The sequence below is a fragment of the Myodes glareolus genome, chromosome 24 (genome assembly GCF_982192425.1).
Source record: "Myodes glareolus chromosome 24, mMyoGla1.1, whole genome shotgun sequence".
In the NCBI taxonomy this organism is placed as follows: Eukaryota; Metazoa; Chordata; class Mammalia; order Rodentia; family Cricetidae; genus Myodes; species Myodes glareolus.
The window spans coordinates 29490555-29513931 of NC_142049.1; the positions used below are offsets into that span (position 1 = coordinate 29490555).

At 44.4% G+C, this 23377-nt stretch overlaps 1 protein-coding gene and 1 long non-coding RNA gene across 2 annotated transcripts; one reads left to right on the forward strand and one right to left on the reverse strand.

Moving 5' to 3' along the window:
• Positions 1-281: 281 nt before the first annotated feature.
• On the reverse strand, positions 282-9135 carry Lins1 (lines homolog 1). The gene is made up of 6 exons (XM_048434784.3): positions 8725-9135; positions 8550-8639; positions 5573-5714; positions 4270-4857; positions 3051-3222; positions 282-1245 (listed from the first exon to the last, which is right to left on the reverse strand). The coding sequence occupies exons 1-6, from the start codon at positions 9133-9135 to the stop codon at positions 327-329; spliced, it is 2322 nt and encodes a 773-aa protein (XP_048290741.2). The 3' UTR covers positions 282-326.
• On the forward strand, positions 6575-9439 carry LOC146889917 (uncharacterized). Its single transcript, XR_014999443.2, has 2 exons — positions 6575-6747; positions 8562-9439. It is a non-coding gene; the product is annotated as an uncharacterized LOC146889917 (long non-coding RNA).
• The last annotated feature ends 13938 nt before the right edge of the window (positions 9440-23377 follow it).

The following is a 23377-nucleotide window of genomic DNA, read 5'->3' on the forward strand; positions in this document are numbered from 1 at the left end:
GGAGAGACACAGTTACAAGGGACATTCAGTACTGTGGTGACCAGCAGCAACAGCAGGGAAGACATCCGGCACCACTGACATCTCGGTTTAGGCTTCTGGCATCTAGAGCTAAGAGGGTACAGCTCACTTGTTTTAGGCTACAAATACGCAGTCACCTGTCACGGCCATTCCTGTGTAGTCTGAACTAGCAGGCTTTCAGTTGTTGCCCAGCTGCACCACGTGACCTGTCATGGAATGGACCGTTCTTGGGCTGCTCCGTAAAGCAGAGACTCAGGAAACCATTTCTGCAGCTTTGGTTTGGTTTATTTAGCTCAGATATGCAGTTTTTATAAAGAAAGCAAACCCGAGGACCAACTGCCACCGTCACCCAGTGCTGACGCTTTATCACACTTCGTCTCCACCCCTTTCAACAACTTCAGGAGCGCGGCTGGATTGTAAGGAAAGAGATTTTTCTCCTGCAAACGGTAAATAGCACCCTGTAGCTCCTCCAGGCATCTCACTGTTCTAGAAAACAGTCCCACTTCCCAGACAGCCCCATTGGGAGCAACTTCCCCAGCAGCACAGAAGGGAGGACAGGACTCTTGGGGAAGCAGAGGCCTCAGCTGAGGCTCCAGGCTAAGCTCTTTTTGGTCCTTACATGTCCTAGGCAGGCCTTGAGTTTCTCTGCTCATTTCTGGACATAAAGAAGTCTGTTTGTTGTTTGCTAAATGCTGATTTGTGGCTTCCTCATCAGAATCTTCCGAGCTGTCGTAATCTACCAGACTCCGTGGTGTCTGGGAAGATGGGCCATGAGCTGGCACTGTGTGAGTTTCCTTGGGCATCATCACCTGACTCTGAGGCTCAGAGCGGGTATCAAAAGCCCATGGGACCCATGGGCAACCATTGCTGTGGCCAACAGGAGAAGCCAGAGCATGAGGTCCTGTGTGGCTGGTGCTTCTGTTGTGGACAAATGGGGGGACAGGATCCCGAGGATTTGCTCCACATTGTGATTCAGCTTCATCAAAGAACTTGCAGATGGACAGAAAGTGATGCCAGTCTTTCTGCAGCAATTTCAAATATTTAACAAAATATTCAAGGAAACAGGTTTCGGAGGAAATCAAGAAGTCAAGAAGAACTGTAGAGTCGAACACTATGTTCTTTAATAAGAATAAGAAAATACAGTGTGGATTACAGCCATTTCTGTGAGTGCAGTGGATCCATGCTTCATTTTCTTGAGTCAGGCTTCCAGAGATGTCATCCTTGTCTCTGCAAACACAGACAAGGGAGAGCTCAGGATGACGGGGCTTCGCAGACACACTAGCACTCACTTGCCAATCACTTCAAAAGGAAATCAAAACCAAATCTGCTCATGACCAACCAGTTTCAGATTTTGTCTGCACAAGTCTCTGTCCTTTCCTTAACATCAGCAGGCCCTCTTCATGAGGGCAACCTACTCCATGTTTAAGGTGGCGCTCAAGACCACCACAGCAGGGTAGACATGTGACCCCAACTGACCAATCAGAACACGGCTTCACAATCCAAGAGATCTCTTCTCTGAGATATCTCTATGGCTAAGCAAAATTACGACTTAAGATTGATGAAAAGGAAGGGTGAAGCTTCTGTGTTCTCGTGGCCAGGCCGGAGAAGGAATCAGGCTGTGAGATCAAAAGTAGGGGAAATAATGGCTGGCATGATTTGAATACATGGAATACACACACACACACACACACACACACACAGACAGAGAGAGAGAGAGAGAGAGAAAGATACACAGACACACAAACACAGAAAGGCATAGACAAACAGAAACACAAACGCACGCACACACACACACACACACACACAGTGCTATATCTGATGTCAGTTTGATGCCCTTGAAATTCTCAACTGGCTGGGTGGTGGCGCACACCTTTAATCCCAGCACTCAGGAGGCAGAGGCTGGTGGATCTCTTGAGTTCACGGTCAGCCTGGACTACAGAGTAAATTCCAGGACAGCCAGGGACATACAAAGAAACCCTGTCTTACAAAACAAAACAACAAAAAACTCTCAACCAGGTCTCAAAACATTCTATTTTTGCTTAAACCAGTTTGAACTGGTTCCTGTTATTTATAAACAAGAAAACCTTAACAGGATGGTCTCTTTTTTTTCTTTTTCTTTTTTTTTTTTTTGTACTCGTGGTACAAAAATCTACCTCTCTGGACACAGACACCTGAAGGCAGTGAGGCTCACGTAGAACAGGCAGGCATAAGAAGGCAGTGCTGAGTGAAATCAATACATACTCTTGAATATGTAGTCTAAACCTGTAGAAAACCTTCACTATCTTTGAGCCTAACTGAAATCACATGCAGGAATTCTGGTTCTCAAGTAGAACCTTTTGAAAACTGGCCCCAAATACTCAGTCATTGCCAGCTGAGTCCTAATGTAGCAAGCACAAGACCGAGGCTGCGCCGCCAGTCATCAGTGAGACAGCCCTTCTCCTAGGCCAGGGGACAGGGAAATGAAGCCGAGCAGACAGCAGGGAAGGGTCATTGGCTGTCAGCTTCAGAAGTCATTCCAGACACTGCTGCAGGTGTAAAGCAGAAGCAGAACTGGGGCAGCAGCGTCCCAGCAACGCACCTCCAGAGGGAGCAGCCTGGAGGAGTGGAGCTGGAAGTGCAAGTCTGGAGAGGCTCCGCTGGCTATTTCCATTTGTGTTCTCTTTGACAAAGGCGAAGGTCACCAGCTAGAAGCTTAATTCAAACAAGCAAGTCTCGGAGGCATTAAGAACACGGTTCTTGACCAGCAGCTGTGGTTCAGAGAGGGCACTGGCTTACCTTGACCCCCATAGGCAGCACACCAGAACCCAAGGGTTCTGATCTTGCTTTATTATCCCTGTGCTGCTCAGTCAGCCAGCTTCTAAGGACAATACATATAGCATCCATTTTCATGTAAGGTGGAGTTATAACGGGAGGAAACCATCTATCCAAGTAGAAAACAAAAATAATGCACCAGGCAGAAACACATTTTCTGATGTGCATGTCTCCTGATTCTCTGGCTTGTAGGCAGTCCAAAGTACTTGAAATACACAAACCTGGTGACCTGGAGGTAGATGCTCAGGGATGCTTTGGCAGCCTCCAGCATGTCATCGTCCTGCTCTATGAAGACCCTGGACAGCCATTCACACGGGTTGTGTAATTGTAGAGAGGGCTGAAGGTGAGGCTTTAAGAAGGTCAGTAACTCGGACATGAACTTCTGCAAGTCAACTTCAAACAACAGCAATTTCAAAGGGCAGGTAATGTTTACAAACACAAATAGCATGTTGTCTGTATGCAAATTTGTTAGTGCATTATCCACACTTTTGGGTCCTAGAGTCGGGATTAGCTTTTTCCCAAGTGAAGAACTGAGAATAGCAAGGTGACTCATGTAGGAACACTTGTTCAAGACATATAGTCAGGGTGTCCATCTGCCAAGAAACTAGTCACAGTTTCTCTAAGAAATAAGTATGTGATTTCAATATGAAAGCATGTTAATTGAGTGGACAACAACAATCTCTTTATTGGCAAGCACAGCTTTCTGCTAACTATAGACCACTAAGACATAAAAAGAAATGGCTTCAAACACAACAAAAAAATCTTTCTTTTGCTTGTTAAAGAACCAAAATACTGCAAAAACCCAGACAGGTCCTGGGAGTTTAACTGCAATGCAAACCTGAGTTATGTAACAGATGCCACCTAGTGTTATAAACTATAATTGCGCTAATGAGAACATTCCTAAAAATGATGTCTAGGAGAGTCCCAGCAGTCAAGGCAGCTGGCTGGAGACAGCCACTGCCTGCTCCCCTCTAGAGAAACTGAAGACAGATCCTCTACATCACCCACTCTGAGAGCTGCTCCTCCAGTCACGCTGAACTTGTCACCCTCAACTTATGTGCTACAAGTCCTTTATCAACAGAACTTTCCGTGCTAGCTTCAACAAAACTTCTAATTATCACTAATGAACAGTCATAGAGCTTTTATGAATAATATAATTAAATATCAACTGACTTCTATTTGCTTGGTAGTGACTCAAAAGCAACTATTTTTGTATTCATTATCCTATGCATATTAATTATACAAAAAAAACCAAGAAGCTTCTTAAAATTCCAGTCCCCCACAACCCTGCTCCCTTTGAAAAAGTATTTACTAAATTTAATGAGGAAAATATAAATAGATTGAGGAAATGGCACTAGCCTTAATACTCAATAATCATGAGTCACTTTTCTTAAGGGAACAATTAATTGCTTTGAATGAAAAATGAGTCTGGAGAATTACCTTTCATTTCAGTTGCTGAAGTACAATTCTGGAACTTGATTTCCAAGGATTTCAAAGTAATTAAGCTTGCTGCTCTCAGGGTGACGTGATCAGGGCCAGACCTGGGTCGGCATCCAGGTTGAACTTCGTCCCCTCCAAAGCAGCAAGGCTTTCCAGGAACAGACAACTCCTTCCACAACCCCAGATGTACCCTGTGCAGAAGTGCCTCAGCTAAGGCCAGCACATCACTGTCCAGAAGATAGTCTGGTAACACCAGGGCAGGCACCGATCCACGGCAGAGGTCCTCGCCCATTTTACCTAGAAGGCACTTTTTGATGACTATAACCAGCTTCCTCTTAACAAAAGCTGGAACAGGCCAGGCAAGAATATCTAGAACACGGGGTTTCAAAAATAGTATCTTTTGGCTTCGAAAGTCCAATTTCAGGTGAACTCTGGAGGCGGAGAGAAGCTCCAGCAGCTCCAGGGAGCACACCAGGATGTTGACTACGTTAGAGAGATTCTGGAAGTTTCCAAAATGCTGAGAAAATAAGGAATTGTAGAACACTTCAAAAGTAATGTCAAAAGGAGCCAAGAGCTGCTTTAGGATTTCTGAAATTAGAAAAATAGTAGTTAGAAGAAACAGGAAACACAAAAGTTTTCTCTAAACACAATTTTACAATCCAATTGGCATGTACATCACTTTGTAAGATAAAAATAGGTTTAAGAACAATTACTTCTAGTAAGACCACATGAGGGTACACAGATTAACAGTTAATCACAAAAAGTTAACGTTTGCTTTATAAATATGGATAGTATTAGACTATATAAGAAATATTAAATGACTAAGTTTTAATTTCTTTCTAAAAAGGAAAATCTTCAGTGTTGGGGAGATAGTTTATTTGGTAAAGCGCTTGCTACATAAGCACGAGGTCCTTGATTAGGATCCCTGGCACCCATGCAGAAGCCAGACAAGGTGGAACACATCTGTAACCACATCTGGGGAGGTGGAGATGGAGCTCATTGGCCAGGCAGCCTTGTCTAGTTGATGAGCTTTAAATTCAGTGAGGGATCTTATCTCAGCAAACAAGGTGGAAAGCAGTGAGGAAGACACTTGACATTGACTTCTGCCCCCCCCCCACGTCCACACACTAAATACGTACACCACACACACACCAAGGTTATGTCCAATTAAAAAATTCAGGGGAGCAATTCTCGCATTCTTCCATACTTCCAGAGAGAAGAGGAATAACATACATTTTATTCTTCACTTTAAACACACTGCTGCCGAGAGAGGTGTTGAGCATTAGAACAGTGCCATCTCTACCTGCTTGCTGGGACTGTGCATCTTTAAAGACTTCTTTTATTACAACTGTGAGAATCCAAAGGCAGTGCACTGCTTCTCCACTCTCAGAGGATTCAGAGAGATGTTTCTGGCAAAACGTGACCCAGGAATTACTTAACATCATCTGCAAATGAGAAAACAAACGGGTTGTTATAATTGTTTTGCTTATAAAATTAAAAATTACTTATTACACAACATAATACTACAAAATGTTTACTTGTTTATGTGAAAAAAGCATGAAAATATTTGACAAAACAAGGAAAAATATTCCAATATTCTTTCAGGCAGGAAAATAACACATCATGTAAGTGAAGGATCAAAAAGACCATGAAAAGATCCACATTATTTATAAATGGTGTAGCAATGTGTACACCTTTCTTTAACACTCTATCCTACTTTCCAAATATTCTACCATAAACAGTATTCACATTCAAAGTACTATTTTATTTTATTTTTAAATATTTATTTATTATGTATACAATATTCTGTCTGTGTGTATACCCGCAGGCCAGAAGAGGGCACCAGACCCCATTATGAGATGGTTGTGAGCCACCATGTGGTTGTTGGGAATTGAACTCAGGACCTTTGGAAGAACAGGCAATGCTCTTAACCTCTGAGCCATCTCTCCAGCCCCCTCAAAGTACTATTTTAAAAACAAGCAATCAGAATGTGAAGTTAATAGGTACTGAATCTGTGCACATTCACAAGCCCGTGTAATCACATGCGTGGAAGTGCACCAGGCAACCAGAGGCCGAAGCCAGGTGTCCTGCTCAATCACTTTTCTCCTTATTGAGACAGGATCTTATTTTATTCTTATTTTTTGTTGTGATCCAGCTGCTCTCACTCCCCCTGACTGACAGCAGAACTTCCTTGTGGTCTGTAATTGACAAGAATGTTTGTGCTCTTTCTGGCTGGAGGTTTTCCACAGAAGCAGTAGAGGTATAAAAGGCTTCAGGTCAGGGCAAAATAAAGGTTGCTGTTCTTCCACCTGAAAAGAAGCCTCTGTGTCTCAATCCTGGCACCCCTGCCAGTCTTGGCTATCCAGGCTGCGCTGGTGCGGCAAAGTGGAGGTCCCACTTTTCCGAGATCTGGAAAGTGGGGATTTGTAAATGGGGTCTTTCCGTCTGCTGGCTAAATCGAGGAGCATATTGGGGAAGGTAATGTTTTATTTTTCCATCCCCAGAGATACTCTGAGAGACACCCTCCAAAAGACTAGCAAGTATAAAGAGGCGTGAGGGTGAATTGAAGGCCTCAAAAAGTAACTGAAACTCTTAAAGCAACAAGGCACGGAAGTAACAAGGAAGACAGCCAAAGATTTTGTACAAACAATAGCTCAAGTTAGCCCCTGGTTTATTACAGGAGGGGGTTTAAATGTTAACAGGCCAAGTCAGAGTATTTGTTTCTTCATCCCCAGAGATGCTCTGAGGGATGCCCTCCAGCAGTAGGGAAGTAATAAAGAGAAGGCAGGAGGGTGAATTGAAGGCCTCAGAAAGACAGAATGTGTACAGATGTATGTTATTGTGTTGATTGTGTTGTCTTTTGTGTTCTGGACTGGAGAAAGACATTTGATTCTGGGAACTGCTAAGACTTTAAAATATGGTCCTAAGGATTTGATGCTTTGGAAAAGAGGTTCTGCTTTTGTCTCCACAGAGGATGAGAACCTGTAGATTCTTGCAAATTTATGTGGTTTGACTCACCAAGACCTCCTGAAATGTTGATGTAAAATAACCCCAAGAATGCAGGAACCCCGCTCAGCAGGAAGTAGCCAAACAGGTTGAGGATGTCCAAATTCCCTAAAAGATTGCTAAAGTGGGGCCGCTTCAATGGTTCCAGAGCAGCAAGCCTGCTTCCCTGAGTTCCACTCCACTCCATGCAGCAGTCTGGACCCAGAGAGAGTGTGTCTGGGGCCAGAAGGCAGCTGGAGCAGAGCTTTGTTAGGCATGTTGCCCTGGCCCAGTTGGTGCCCGGCCTGGGGGACACCACGGCAGTGTCAGGAGTATCAGCAAATATGGCAACAAGTACTGAACCATAAAAGATGGGCAGAAGAGAGACCTTGGAATCACTGCAGCTGTGATTGCTATTATTGCTATCTCTGCCACGGCAGATACTGCTGTTGGAGTTGCTCTTTCTCAGACTGTGCAGACAGCTGAGACTGTCAACCAGCTAGCTGAAAGAATCAGCAATGCTTTGGATATTGACCTTAAACCAACAAGTGGCTCTGGTTTAGGAGCAAGTGGACTATCCTTGGACTTTTCAATGGCTAGCTCTTATCATGTTATGTGTGTTGCTCATGGCACTGTACTGCATGCTTCTGCTACTGTTATGGAACTCAACAGTCATATGAGAGGGATTTGGAATACTGCTTTTGTTAATTTTACCACCCAGTTAGTGCATGCTAGATGGTTGCAGTGCTGGTCTGACTTGTTGGCGCTGTCAGTCCTGGGGATACTTGGTTTAGGGCTATGTGTCTGGGTAACCATGGACGGGCAATACTTTGGGGGCAGGATGCCACCTAAGACAGGGAATATTAGAGGGCTATTCTCCATGACAGACAAGATATTCCACCCAAAGTAACAATAAAATAAAATGGGGGGAGTTGCCCTCATTCCCCCTGACTGACAGCAGAACTTCCTTGTGGTCTGTAATTGACAAGAATGTTTGTGTTCTTTCTGGCTGGAGGTTTTCCACAGAAGCAGTAGAGGTATAAAAGGCTTTAGGTCAGAGCAAATTAAAGGTTGCTGTTTTCCACCTGAAAAGAAGCCTCCACGTCTCAATCCTGGCACCCCCTGCCCCAGGCCAGTCTTGGCTATCCAGGCTGCTCTGGTGCAGCAATTTTTGGATTTGCACATTATGGTGGGTGCAAATAGCTTACTAATTCGACTATTTGAAGGAGTAAAGTCAATGCTAATGAGCAACTTGAAAACTGTAAAAGAAATAAATATGCTCTGATTTACCTGACCTTCTCTCTTAGCTGGAAATAGAGGAGCGATGAGAGGCACTTCGCAGCCATGTGAGACAACAACTTATCCGAGTTCTGGAGCATGCACACCTGCAGCAAACAGACACAGTTCATCACACTGCTGACACCTTAAAAGCCTAGACACAGCATCCAAATCACTGAAAACGTGGCGTACCAATTTGGAATCGACTCCAGCTGACTGCAAAAGGGCTTTAGTCAGCTCTCCGTACCCCTCCTTTGCATGGGCCTCAGTTTCAGTAGACAGCACTCGGCTCAGGAGCAGGTCAATCACTGTTAACTGCAGGAGTGCCACCTCCTGGGCCCTGCTCATCCGGAAGTGTCTCTGTGCACACTCCTGTGCTTCAGGAAGGGTGGTAGACTCACTGGAGGATGGTCCATGCTGGCCTGGCACACCATCAGGTGCACCATTAATATTTGACTGCGCTAAAGAAGGGGTTGTATAGCCAACTTGCTCTGAGAGGTTTGGGCTGAGATAAAAGATGTAACCATGGATGTCATCCTCAAGCGTGGCTCCAAGAAGTACTTTCTTATATAACTGGTCCAAAATTTCTTCGACATCTTCCATTTTGGTTTCCAAAATGTGTATGGTAAGAGGGTCAAAAGTTCCAAGGGGTAAATATTGAAGACTTAGAAATACAATGACTCTCTAAGATATCACCTCACTGAAGCCTGAAATAGAAACAGTAACATGATTGTAAGTATTAAGCTGTATTACAAGTGAAAGGAAGCTGTGTTCACTTAGTTTCAAGTTAGAGATAATGCTAGTTGCTGAGCTCTTCGGGTGAAAATTTTAATAACACTCTAAAATCGCAGTGATAAAATGCATGTTTTATATGCACATATAAGAGCATAAACCTATTTGCAATGTAGTGTTGTTTTGCTTTTGGTGTGTGTGTGTGTGTGTGTGTGTGTGTGTGTGTGTGTGTGAGCGAGTGTGTGAGTGTTTCTGAGAAGTGAACCCCAGATCTTGGGCATACTAGGCAAGCACTCAACCTCTGAGCTTCATCACCAGCCCTGTCTATCACTTGTTTTGAGATAGGGTCTGTAATCTGCCCACAGTAGTAGGCTCACCTTGATCTCACTCTGTGGCTTAGGGAGACCTTGAACTTGTGGTCCTCCCACCTTAGACAAGTGAGTCTCTAGGATCATGGGCTAGCATCACCAGGTCCAGCTAAAAACACCAGCTTTTTTCTAACAACTCTAGGTAGCTGCCTCATTTCTCACTCTTAGCACCACTGAAAGTGGAACCAGACTCCTCTGTATGGGGAGCAGCAAGCACACTTTAAGCAACCCCCACCCCATCCCCAACCTACCAAGCCCAAATCCCTACCCTCTCCCGGCCAAATGCTTCCAGCATCATCCAACAGATTCTGATGACCAGAAATGTCTGCAGACACTGTCAGATGCCCCAGTTCAAAACCACTGGGATAAATCAAAAAATTTAAACTTCACTCTGATTTATAGATTAAAACCTGAAGTTACATTGCTATATGGCTATTAACTATTAAATTCCAACTTAAAATTATATATCACATTACATAACAATGATATTAGGATCCTAAGTCATCTCCTCTGTAACTAAGTAAAAACATTTCTTTAAGTGCTATCCCAAGAAAGTCAAGAAGGGAAGGAAAAGCAACCCAAACTGAGCAGACTGTACTTGTAATTGAACAGAAATGTATACATTCAGGTTGTTCTAGAATTCTCTCGCATGGTGGAGACCAGGGGTGAGATACACATGACACATTTAGGAACAGACGTGGCTTTTAAAGCAGAAAATAGGGGCAGTCAGTCAATGTCAGAGGAAGCATGCTGTCACTGGTATAAGCAAAACAGAGGACTCGACCTTCTTCCAATGGAATGCTAGAGCCTCTGGGAATCTACCGGATTACCTTAGACCTCCTAAATATAGAGCTTAAAGCCACACTGACTCCTTATATTTGGACAAGCAAAGAATCCTCTCCTACTGGGGAAAAAGGAGCTCTGTGCTTCTTTTTGTAAGCTCATTTGAATGCTCACATCCTCCATATAAATTCATAGTTCTCTTACATTAAATGGGCTGTGACAGCTGCCTGATTCCCTAATCAATTCCTAAGTTTTTTAAAACCACAACAATTTTACTCACATAGGCATTTTCCATGGATCCTGACTGTCCTTTGTAAAATTTTACTTTAATTTTATGCATATGGGTGCTTTGTCTGCATGTATGTCTAGGTACCATGTACATCACTGGTGCTCAGAGAGATCAGAAGAGAATGCCAGATCCCCTGGAAATGAAGTTACAAATGGACGTCAGCTGCTATGGTGGTTTGAATGAGGACGGAATCTAAAGACTCTTGCATGCTTGGTCAGCAGCTGGTGGAATTGTCTGGGAAGAATTAGGAGGCATGGACTTATTGGAAGTGGTGTGTCATTAGGGGTGATCTCTGAGGTTTCAAAGTCCACGCCGTTGTCAGTTAAAGCCATCCCCATGCTTGCAGATGGAATGTAAAGTCTTAGCCATTGCTTCAGCACCACGCTTGCTGCCATGCTCTTCATGACAGTCATGGTTCAACCCTTGGGAATCATGAGCACCCAAACTAAATGTTTGTTTACAAGTTGCCCTGGTCATGGTGTCTCTTCACGGCAACAGAAAAGTAACTAAGACACCTGCCACATGGATGCTGGAACTCAAACCCAGATCTTTTGGGTGAGCAGCTGGTGCTCTTTACCACTGAGCCATTTCTCCAGGCCCTGTTGAGCCACCTCTGCACCCCTTGACTTTGTCTTAGAAAAATATACTAGTTAACAAAACCCATGGACTCTCCTTCCCTACCTAACTCAGATCCAACTGCCCTGACACGCTGAACTTCCCTCCTCAGAGGAGAGCTTATGAGGGTGACCACTCAGACTGCGCCTCCCTTCTACAGCGTGGCCCATGCATAGGTCCTGACTTTCTCGTCTTTTATGAAATCTGACGTGTGGGTATTTTGCCTGCAGGCATGTCTCTGCAGCACATGATATTTTTGCTCTTTTGTTTTCTTTTCTTTCTAGCTGGCTTGATTGATTGTTCTGTAGCAGTCTCATTGTGTGATCCTGGCTGGTGTGGAACTCGCTATGCAGCCCAGGCTAGTCTCACACTCACAGAGACACGGCTGCCATTCCTCCGGAGAGCTGGCATTAGAGGTATGTGCCACCACACCCAGCTCAGCCTTTACCACTTATTCCTTCCCTTTAGCACTTATGGAATCTCAACCATGGCCACCTCACAGACAGTTTGGTTATAGAGAACCAAAATACAGCAGCTAAGTATTAACAAACCTATGGATTTCAAATGTATGAACAAAACTTGTGGCTAAGTTTTCTCTGAATGCTATTTTAAGATTTATTTATTTTATCTTTATTTATGTGCACGTTAGTGTTTGCATGTGGAAATTTGCACCACAGAAACAACAGGCTCTAGAAGAGGGCATCCGCCCCTCTGGAGTGTGGTTATGAGTGACCAGCATAGGGAGCGGGAACTGAACTCGGGTCTACTGCAAGAGCAGCAAGCGTTCTTCACTCCCGAGGCGCCTTCCCAGCCTCTGAACACTACCTGCAAGCTGTAAGGTGCATTTCATACAACTCAATAATCCAGACTTCCCTAGCTCCCTTCCATTTGACAGTTCTGAGCTTTCCTGTACTCACACAAGCAGCAAAGGTGAAGAAGTTCTGTAACTTCTGTATGTAACACATAGCTAGCCAGAAAATAGCTGGGATGACAGGGTCTTACCATCCCTTCTTTCTATGGCCATCCCTATTGAGAGGTTTTCCATTAGAGAACTCTCCCAATTGCAATGGCCAGAATAAAATCAGCTATTGGCATAGTTTCCCAGTTACATGTCAGGAATTGACTTTCACATTCTACTTTAAAGTTGAAATCCCTTTTTAGAACCAGTTTCCTTTCTTAGTAGTACTAATACTTAGAATATTTAAGGCTTTAGTTATTATCGTACGCTCATCTCTTGCCACTAAAAACCTCAGCAACGAATGTATTTTCATTCCAATTATTTATAGCAATAAAAATACTTAAAACAATATTTCTGTTACCTCAGATTTACTAAGCAAGAGTAAAACCCCAACTTGGTCATTCTTCACTGCCATCACCTCACACCAGGGTGAAGTCAATGCCAGTGAGTAACAGTATAGGGGGTGGCACAGCCTGTTTCCTGGCGTGGTAAGACCCAGGTTCCTTGGCAGGAATGGATCCAGAAATAAGATTAAAAGTTTGTTAATTTTAAATTAAGAAATACATACTCAGGGATAGTTATATAGTTATATGGCTATAGATAGTCTGGAGAGTAAAGAAACAGTCTTAGTTACTTTTTCTATTGCTGTGATAACACACCATGATGAAGACTTATGAAAGACTTCATTGGGTTTACAGTTCCAGAAGGATAACAGCCCTTCATGGCAAGAAAGCTTGGCAGCAAGCAGCAGACATGACAGCTGGAGCAGAAGGGCTCACATCTTGAACCCCAAGCAGGAAGCACAAAGAGCAAACTCAAAACAGTACGAGTCTTTAAACTGTTAGAGCTTGCTCCCAGTGACATACTTCCTTCAACAAAGCTATACCTCCTAAACCTACCTAAACTGCGGACCAAGTATCGGAGCATCTGATTGAATGGTGGACTCAACTCATCCAAAGCACCCCTGGTGTCTGCTACAGGTGCCTACTGCCAAGCCTTAAGGTAGAAGTCAGTGCCTGGGTCCCACAGGAGAGAACTGACCTCCACAAGCTGTTCTCTGACATCAATGTATGCATGCTTACACAAATAAATACTACAGTACTAATGCATACCTGGTTGGGAAATGAAGCTCGGGAGTAGGGCATTTACTACATATTGGGTGAGGTCCTGGGTTCAATCCTCAGCACATAATAATAAATATTATAAATTTTTATAGTTTTTATTTATAATTTTACTTACAAATAAAAATATAAGTATTTATAAAAAAATATTCAGATGGGTTTTTTACAGATGAAAATAACAAAACACAGACACCAAATACTCAGGGGACAGGCAGGAAACAACCGGCTGAGAACAGTTAAGAGCTGGGATGCTTCAACTGGGACTGGCACAAACCTTCAACTGCACTTTTCATTCACAGTAATCAAATACACACATGCTCCACAATAAATGTCTGCAGGCTGCCTGTTAAACTTCACCCCAGAAAAAAATGTATTAAAGGAAAATCTGAAAAAGCAGACTAAGGGATCAACTGGTTGTACTATGTCCCTCAAGTGATTGCTCATGGGCTGGTTCACTGCAAACTGAAATGCCATGCTGGCCTGGAAAGACATGTGCCATTGAGAACCATGTCTGTTAAAATGTGGCCACAGCTGGCTGTCTAGTATGAGGCCCTCTGTATGTGGTGATGCTTTGAAACACCTATACAGGGTCTAAAAGTGAAGCCACTACCATGGAAAAGAAATATTTTGAGATGTTTAAATAGGACATGATCATAAAGAAATTATTCCTTAGATGATGTTGACTGACAACTGTTAAATTTTTCTGATGTTAAAAAAATATCCTTTTAGAAAAAGATGTAATAAAAAATCTTTGGGATCAAAGACCTTGGCCTCTTCCAAAAGTAGGGTACATAAAACAAAAATTGACATGCTAGACTCCAACAAAATGAAAACATTTGCTCTCTAAAATATTCTATGTAGAAGCTGAAAGATCGCTGAGGGACAGAGCTGAGTGATAGAGTCCTTAGTCAGCATGCGTGTGGTTAGAGATTCAATCCCGGCAGAGGGAGGAGAAAAGAAAGAAAAGGTAAGTTACAAAGAGCACCATCAAAACTCTCAACAATCATGAATGTTGTACACGGCTCTTCTTGGAAAGTCAGTTCTTCAAATGCAACCAGATGGTTTTGACAACTGCAAACTGACTCAAAGATACTGACACTGGGTGTTAGCAGATCTGTAGAACCAGAACCAGATCCCTAGCAGCCTTGCCCGCGCCCCCCTCAAATGAGGATCACACATTTGCTGGTGCTTACCTGTCTAGGAATTTGCAGACGCTAGAGGAACAAATCGGTTTAGACACAGAAAGGAGGCCACAGAAACAGACTGATTTTGTAGCTGAAGGCGACACTGCACATGAAAGACCCTAATTTCTAGGGTTTAGGAAGGATCCCCCAGACTCAATAAGCCATGCCAATGCCAATGGATGCAAACAGCAAGAGGATTCTTTATTGTCGAAGGCGCCAACAGGTGACTCAGTACTCCAGTGAGATTGAGCCCCACCCCCACCCCCGTATATTTTTCCAGCAAGCATTTATAGGGTCTCAGGGTTACAAAACGGGGAAGCATAGCAACATCATTGATCAATTCAAATTAACATATGGGGTGGGTCAACATCAGTACAAAAACAAGTCTAGTTTAAGCTAGCTTCAGTCAGTTTCTGCCCCCTTGGTTTCAATACACAAAGGACTAGGTGTTTTTCTCAAGACTGTTCCTGCCACCCACAGATATTCTGTTTTGCCCCCTTGGCAGGTGCAGCTGGTCTCAAGGCTGCTTCTGCCGCTCATAGATACCCTGTTTTGCCCTGGCCTAGTTGATCATGAAAACATCATAAGTTGGGGACTAGGGTTGGGGTCTTTCACACAGAGCTGTTGCAAGGCGCAGAAGGGTCCCCCATGGAGGCTGCCCTCTGGAGACATTGCCTAATCATGAGTGTAGAGCTGGGATTTGCTGCTTTGCTGGGGGACTGCCTGAAGATCACCATGGAGGGCACTGTCCTTCTTGTGTCCACAGCAGTCACCCTGGAATCCCTTCACTGACTCACCTGTGCTGGGCTCTGAAGGACAGAACAGAAAAACAAGCTAACTGTGATGCAGAAGAGAAGAGCAAGGCAGATGCTGATTTCAATGCTGAAGACAATCCCAAGGAATCCCATGTAGGTCTCAAAGAGGTTTATTCTGCATATTTAAAAACCAAGGGTGCAAGCTGACCAGAAAAGGGGACTATCCCTGAGCAAGCAGTTTCAGGAAGCATTGAAGAAGCCCCTGGGGGACGGCAGCACACCAGTCCCTCTTTCCTGGGGGACAGCAGCACACCAGTCCCTCTTTCCTGGGGGACAGCAGCACACCAATCCCTCTTTCCTGGGGGACAGCAGCACACCAGTCCCTCTTTCCTGGCCAGCACGGCTGTCACCTACAGCTATTCACCTTAAACTGAGTCACTGAAAGCGTGCATTAAATGGATAAAAACTTCGGCTTTGGTATGCATCTCCCAACTGCATTTAGGTCAATAATTACAGAAAAATGACATCCAAGGTGAGGTAGCGTTTCCAAAAATAGCTGAGCCCTATATAAGCTAGCGCTGTCATTTTTAAGTGTCCTCTCTACTCAGCTACACAACAGAAAACAAACAAAAACATAAAAGAACAACAAAAATAACTATAAAGAACGCCAGCTCTCAGAATAGCTGCAGTAACCCTCAGAGACACCAAATGCTGGCAAAGATGTGCAGAAATGAGATCCCGGTCAAACAGCTGAACATCTAGTCACCAGATGACCCAGCAACTGGGAAACTAGCATTCATGCCAGAAAAATAAAGCCATTCACACAAAACCTTGTACAAGATGTCCTTCACGGGGTGCATGGTTAAACAAAGTGGTGCCACCACACCATGAAATAAATACTTTTCATCGTCAACAACAAAACCCCTATTGCTACACGAGATGACTTAGATGACTCTCAAAGGGATTGTGCTGAGGGGAAAGAGGCAAACCTAGAGGCTGCGCACTATTTCTGTTCCTGAAGAGCAAATGGCAACTTAATACAGAAGGAAGTCTGCCTGCCGCTGGCTGAGGGCCCCATCTCCTTGGTAGGCAGGGCAGTGATGGATAACAGGAGTGCCCGTGCTAACAAATGGATAGGGGAAGATGAAACTGTATGTGACAAAATCACACAAAACTAAGCACACATTCAAATAAATGCCTACAGATAAAGAGAGGAGTCTGAGGGAGGCTGGTGTGCTGTGTCAAGATCCCGGCAAGACCGTCAATCAAGATCCTGTGCTGTGTTGAGCAAAATGCTTGTGGATATCAGGAAAAAGGCTACAGTGTCTCGCATCACTTTCTTCAAATTGCTTGGGATTCTACAATGACCACAAAGCAAAAAAAGTATATTTAGCCAGGTAATGTAGGACCCAGCCCTGACAAGCTCAAAAGAGGCCTGAATCTCAGTAGTTTACCTCAAGGCAATACCTGGTTCCAATAAAGACCACAAACAGAGATCACCCAGGAACAGACCATCTAAAGGAAATTCCTAATGTTAACTATTATAGATAGGATCAGCTGCCAGCACACACCCATCGCTTTTCACCAGGACACCCCTAGACAAATGTCAGTCAATCAGGGTCCTGAACCTTAGAAATCCCTCACCCCCACCTTTATTACTACAAAAAATTCATCTCTAACTGAGCTCGGGGCTCTCTGATTATTCCAATAACATTGAGTCTGAGTTTGCAAACTTGTGTAAGAATAAAAGCTGTTTGCTTTTACATACAGGACTCGGTCTCCTAGTTGGTTTTGGGGGGACTCCATGATCTAGGCATAACAATGCAAGCAAACAAAATAAACCCCTCCCAAAATTTTTAGATATAGATAGAACTTTGAAGTCTTTGTTAGAAAATGTGATTTCTCGTCACTTAATTTCAGATCAAAACTGCCCCTATTTCTACTTCCATAGCCAATATTACTACAAGTAAAACATTGACTTTCCTATTACAAATTTACCAGTTTGCCAAGCAATTCAGGATTACACCTCAGCTTAAGTCAACAATGGCCCAACTTTAACCACGGCCCAAGTAACTACATAGTTCAGATACTGTCTCTGACACTCAGCAAAGGCTGTCTTCCAGGATTCTGGTTCTGTCCCCACTGAGACATCATAAACTGTGGGGAACAAGCAGGGTGAATGGCACATAGGAATGACATCAAAATTAAGCAGGCCCAGCCCAGAGTGAACATCAACCAATCGGAACTGCCCTCATTTGCATACCATACTCCACCTTCTTGGGGTAGACAGTTCTGTCCTTGTCCAGTCCACTGCTCCCTTGAAGGGTTTATAAGGTTATCGTTTCTACTCTGATATGAATTGGTGATTCTTTTTACCACAGAGGAATCTGATCCATATCATATTTGTCTGCATGGACTCTGGGTACATCAAATGCCTGCTTCCGTTCTTCATGAGCCTAGGTAAGCTACATACGTGCTTGGAGACAACTGACAGCCTCTACCTGGGGCAACTCCCCAGTAAGACCGGCTTTCCATGCTCCAGGGCAAGTTTATCTCTGTTCTTGGAGGTGAGAGACTAAGGTTCCTCTGGAGTTTGCTCAGCCTCAGGACACTTGAACAATTCCACTGAAAAATGAGGATAGCTAAAGATTCCTGGCTGGGTGGGACCAGGCCCTTGTGGAACAAAGGCCTCCCTTCTCTCCAGTCCTCCAGCAGCAAGATACCAGAATTGTCTTACACTTTTCAACAGAAGGTCTCATCTGCTGTGGTATCTGACAGCCCCGAACTAAGGACAACTCTGGTGGGATCCGAAGGCTTCAGGTCATCTGCTATGCCTTTAAGGAAGAAAGGACTGTTTTCTGCCCCTCCTCCCTCTGTGTGCTCAGTGTTCAGTGCATCAGACCATGGCAGCTCTCCCCGAGTGAATCCACATACACTGTGGGCAATACTTCTCAGGCCCTATGGCTTCTCTTTCCTTCCTTTCTGGTTGTCTTTCCTGAGAATGACTCCATTCATCTGATGATTCCCCGTGACATCAGACTGTAGAATCTGGACTGTGAACCCATGTCTCTGACCTTTTAACTGCTGGCAGAGCCAAGACATTCTTTTAGTACATTAAATGCCCTCTTTGACACTTGTACCTCAAGTCTCTTGTAGACATCTTCTCAGGGAGTCCTATAATAAGGCGAGCTATCCCTTTTTGTTAGTGTAGGGAACTGATCTCCCCAGTGTAATGGTTTAAGTAAAATGCTGCAGGTTCCCAAGTGGCGGCAGTGGGCAGCGGGATATGAGACCATGCGGCAGGTCCCCAAGTGAGTAGGTCCTGAGACCATAGCAGGCCATGAAGGCAGCCAGGTCCCAGCCAGGAAGCCGCATGGTGGGTGAGAAATTGAGATGGATAGGCACACCATGTAGAGTGAAGTTAGATATTTATTCAGTGGGTTATGGAAGGGAAGGGGAGAAGGGGAAAAGCAGAGAGAGGGAGAAAGAGAAAGAAACAAAGAGGGGGGAAGGGGAGAGATGGGGAGAAGGAAGAGACAGAAGCTGCCTCTGAGGAGAGAGAGAGAGAGGAGAGAGAGAGAGGGAGAGCGTGAGGAGATGGAGAGAGAGAAAGGAAGGGACTCAGGCTGGAAGCTGAAGATCAACTTGCCTCAGAGGACAGGGGAGGGTGTGGTGTGGGAGAATTGTCTGTATTCTGTCAATCATGTATTTTAATAAAATGCTGATTGGCCAGGCAGGAAGTATAGGCGGATCAACTAGACAGAAAGTAGAGGTGGGGCAATGAGAATAGGAAAAGGCTAAGGAAGAGAAAGCTCCCTCTGCCACTCCTGCGCAGACCACCAAAGAGGCAACATGTGAGCTGTCACGCTGAGAAAGGTACTGAGCCATGTGGCTAACATAGATAATGATAATGGATTAATATAAGTTACAAGGACTAATAAGAAGCCTGACCTAATGGGCCAATCAGCTTTATAACTTATAGAGATCGCTGTGTGATTGATTCTCTGGGACTTGCCGGCTGTGGGGTACCGGGCAGGGACAGAAACCCCAACAAGCCGGCCCCTCATGTTACAAGGGTGTGGGTGTGGCTTGTCTCTTAAAGGGACAGGACAGACCATTACACCTAGTCATGAGACAGTCACTTTCTTTCCACCAGACTCACCACTGGAGATGGTGTGTTCAATTGTCTCATGGCTTAGAACTGAGACAGAGGCATGGTTCCTAATCAGTACTCTCAACTGCAATCTCATCTCAGATTCTTAACAACAAATGTTCTCTTAACAACATTTGAAAATGATTTCATGTTCACCAGAGCCAAGCTATCATGTCCCCTTCCCCCAGCTCCAAATCTGCAAGGAACCCACTGTGGGTGTTGGCCAGGTTCTTAGGATCTTTAGGAGGAGTTGTCCCACCTCATCCTACTGACCACCATCCATGCCCATCTTTTCAATAGAGCTCTCCCACATCCTGAGGCCCTGCCACCCTCTCCCTCACCTGTTTGCAGAAAACCTTCAGGGAACAAATACCTCCCACTGGACAGAATAGGCCTAATATCCCTTCTGTGAGGGACCAACAGAGAATTGGAAACCATCAGAGTCCATGTTTTCTTTCCCATACCTGTCTCTACTCACACAGAAACTGAACAGCTCTTTTAATCAAGACCCCTTCTTCATTCATTAAAGAATTTCATATAATATATAAACTGTCTCCTTGACTTAGGGTTTCTATTGCTATGAAAAGATACCATGACCACAGCAACTTCTAAAAGGAAAATATTTAATTAGGATGGCTCACTTATAGTTTCAGAGGTTCAGTTCATTATCAGCATGGCAGGGAAAATCGCAGCATGCAGGCAGAAATGGTGCTGGCTACATCTTGATCAGAAGGCAACAAGAAGTGGTTGTGATACTGAACAAAGCCCACCCCCCCAGTGACACACTTCCTTCAACAAGGCCACACCTTCTTCAACAAGGCTATACTTTCCAATAGTGCCCCTACTTATGAGCTTATGGGTGTTATGGTAAAAGTAAAATGGCGCCATTCCCCGAGTGGCCCACGGGCCACGAGTGGCAGCTGATCCCTGGCAGGGAGCCCCATGGCGGTTGAGAGCTACTCAACAGGTGAGAGACAGAGACCTATTAGGCATGTCATGCAGAGAAAGTATGTATTTATTGTGTTATGGAAGGGAAAGGGGGTAAGGGGAGAAGGGGGGAGAGCAGAGAGAGAGAGGCAAAGAAAGAGAGAGAAGGGGGGAAGAGAGGAGCCACGGTAGCAACTACAGACAGAGACAGAGAGGAAAGGAAAAGAACTCAGGCTGGAAGCAGAAGGAAGATCTGCTTGCCTCAGCGGAGGGGGAGGAAGGGGAGTAGGTGGGGCTTGTTTCTTAAAGGGATAGGACAGACCATTACTATGGAGGCCAAATACATTCAAACGATCACACTCCTATACATGAGTAATTTGGTTACAAACCAAGAAATGGATCAGTGAGGCTCATGCCTATAACCCCTGTGCACTGGTTAGATTTTTCTGTCAACTCAACACAAGCTAGAGACATGTAGGAAAGAGGAATTTCAATTATTATCATGCCTCTATAAAGACGGCCTGTAGCAAGTCTACAGGGTATTATCTTGATTAATGATTGGTGTGGGAGGGCCCAGTCCAGTGCGGGTGATGCCATTCTGGGAAAGTGAGTCAGAGGTATAAAAGAAAGCAATTTAGCTGCCCATGGAAAACAAACCAGGAAGTGCATTCCAATGTGGTCTCTGCTTCAATTCCTACCTCCTGACAGACTATCAGATATACGAGTCTGAAATAAACTTTCCTCCCCAACCTGCTTATGGTCATGGTGTTTATCACAGCCATAGGAACCAAACTAAGACGCCATGGAAGCCCCTCCTGGGAAAGACACAGTTTCCAAACAGCCCCTGGGTTAACTTATCCACCTGTGCCCATGGTTAGTAGAAGAGATGAGAAGCGCCACAAGGAAACCTATTAATTAAATCAAATTGAGAGAAGTAAAACAGGCCCAGTGAGGACTCAGCTTTGCTTCATTCTGGAGTGGCCATGAGCACACATACACACACTAACCTGGATGGAGGGGGTCCCACAGGCTTTCCCATTCTCAAGACCCATTTCATCAGCCAAACTTCCTTAAACACCAGACAAAACCTTTAGAATCTAGACAGACCCCACTTCCTTTGGCCCACTTTACTAGATATATATAGCTCTTTAAGATATTCAGCGATGGGGGGAGGCCTCAAGGACCAAGAAGGAAAGGCAGCGTGACAAACAACAGGCACAGCACAGAAGAGCAGTCACAGACCACGCCTATGCCAGAGCAGCCCTAGGTACCTTCCCCATATGGTCCCATTCTGTATGCTAAAGCCCAAGTTGATTAAAACTTTCTTAATTTACAAGAACCCTCACTGGATTGTTACAACTGCTGCCAAGTAGGACACGTCATTTAGAACTGTCAAAATCCATGTGCCCACCACCTTGCCCATAACTGGAACTGCAGGAACTGAGAAAGGGACTGCCCCTGCCTGGCTCAGGAGGGGGCTCATCTCAACAACAGAAGGCCGCAGGACTCTAGACCAGAGGGACTGACAGTGACTTTTGATTCTGTTTCTTTGTTATAAGGCCATTGTGGAAAGGAGCCATCTTCAGATTGACTGATAAGAGCCCAGAGGTTGTACAGACTCCCAAAATTTCCCATCTCTATGGAAGAGCTTTGAACGAGTTTTGTTCTTAGGAGCTGGAACCAGGGGAATGGCAGCATCTAATACAAACTTGATCCTTCCTGGCTAGCTCTGTCATTGCAGTGTCCAAGGGCTATCTTTTTCTAACGCACCACAGACTTAGTCCAGCATCAGAAAAGTTTTGAGCTGGAATACAGCTCAGTGGTGGGGCATGCGTCTAGTAGGTGTGAGTTCCTGGGTTTTAGTCCCAGAACCACCACTACCACTGCCTCTCAATTTAGTACCAGAGGAATCTAGAACACGATATAGGCAATATTCTCAAATTCGAGCATCAGAATTCCCCAGGCGGCTTGCTAGAACATGGGCAACATGCTCACCCTCGACCCCAGATTCTGATTTTGTGGGTCTGGGAAGGGTCAAGAATTGGGTCAAAGATGACACTAAAATTTTCTGCTCAGGCTTTAATTTTACTGATGACAAAGCTGAGTTCCCTGGTTTCATATCAAACTGTGCTAAGCATTTTCTAAAAATGGAGCATCTTATTAATATTAAAAGTGATGGTTTTCTACTCTTAGTTACTCATGATTAAGCAGTCCTTCAAAAATCAATCTTCCATGGGAAAGATTCACTGTTCTTCCCCACCCCACATCTTCTTAACTGTCTCACATTTCGGCATCCTGTTTGCTGTGCCAGTGTGATTTCTCCACTCACCCCTACCCCTCTTTCTACCAGGTATAGCTGGATTATGGCTACAAGGATATCACTGGTGACATCTGGTCTACTGTGGTCCTATTCATAATTGCCAGATCCCTACATGGTTCCATCCAGAATGGTACCTATCATTCAGAGCACAAGCTACTATTTTTCTCTACTACCAACTGCTTTAGAGACTATTCATGGCTTACAGGACAGTATCCTACATAGACAACATAAATTATTAGGAAAAATTTCCAAGCCCCAAATTCTAAAGAGTAACCAATTATAGCTGCTACATTTGGGGTTGGGACTTCCTCCAATGAATCACTGTTTAAGCCTCCAATGAATCACTGTTTAAGAATTATTTAACCATTGAAAACAAAAACCAAACAAATAAAAACATGTTGCTTTATAAAAGATTCATTAGTTAATATTCTTTTATGATGAACCAAACACTACACACACATAGGTGTGCACACACAAAGATTTATGTGTGCCTGTGTGTGTGTGCCACAAGCGTTTGGGAGCCCACAGAGGCCAGAAGAGAACATCAGATCTCATGAAGCTGGTGTTACAGGGAGTGTAAAGCATCTAATGTGGGTGAGAAACTGAACTCGGGCCCTTTGCCAAGTACTGTATGCACTTG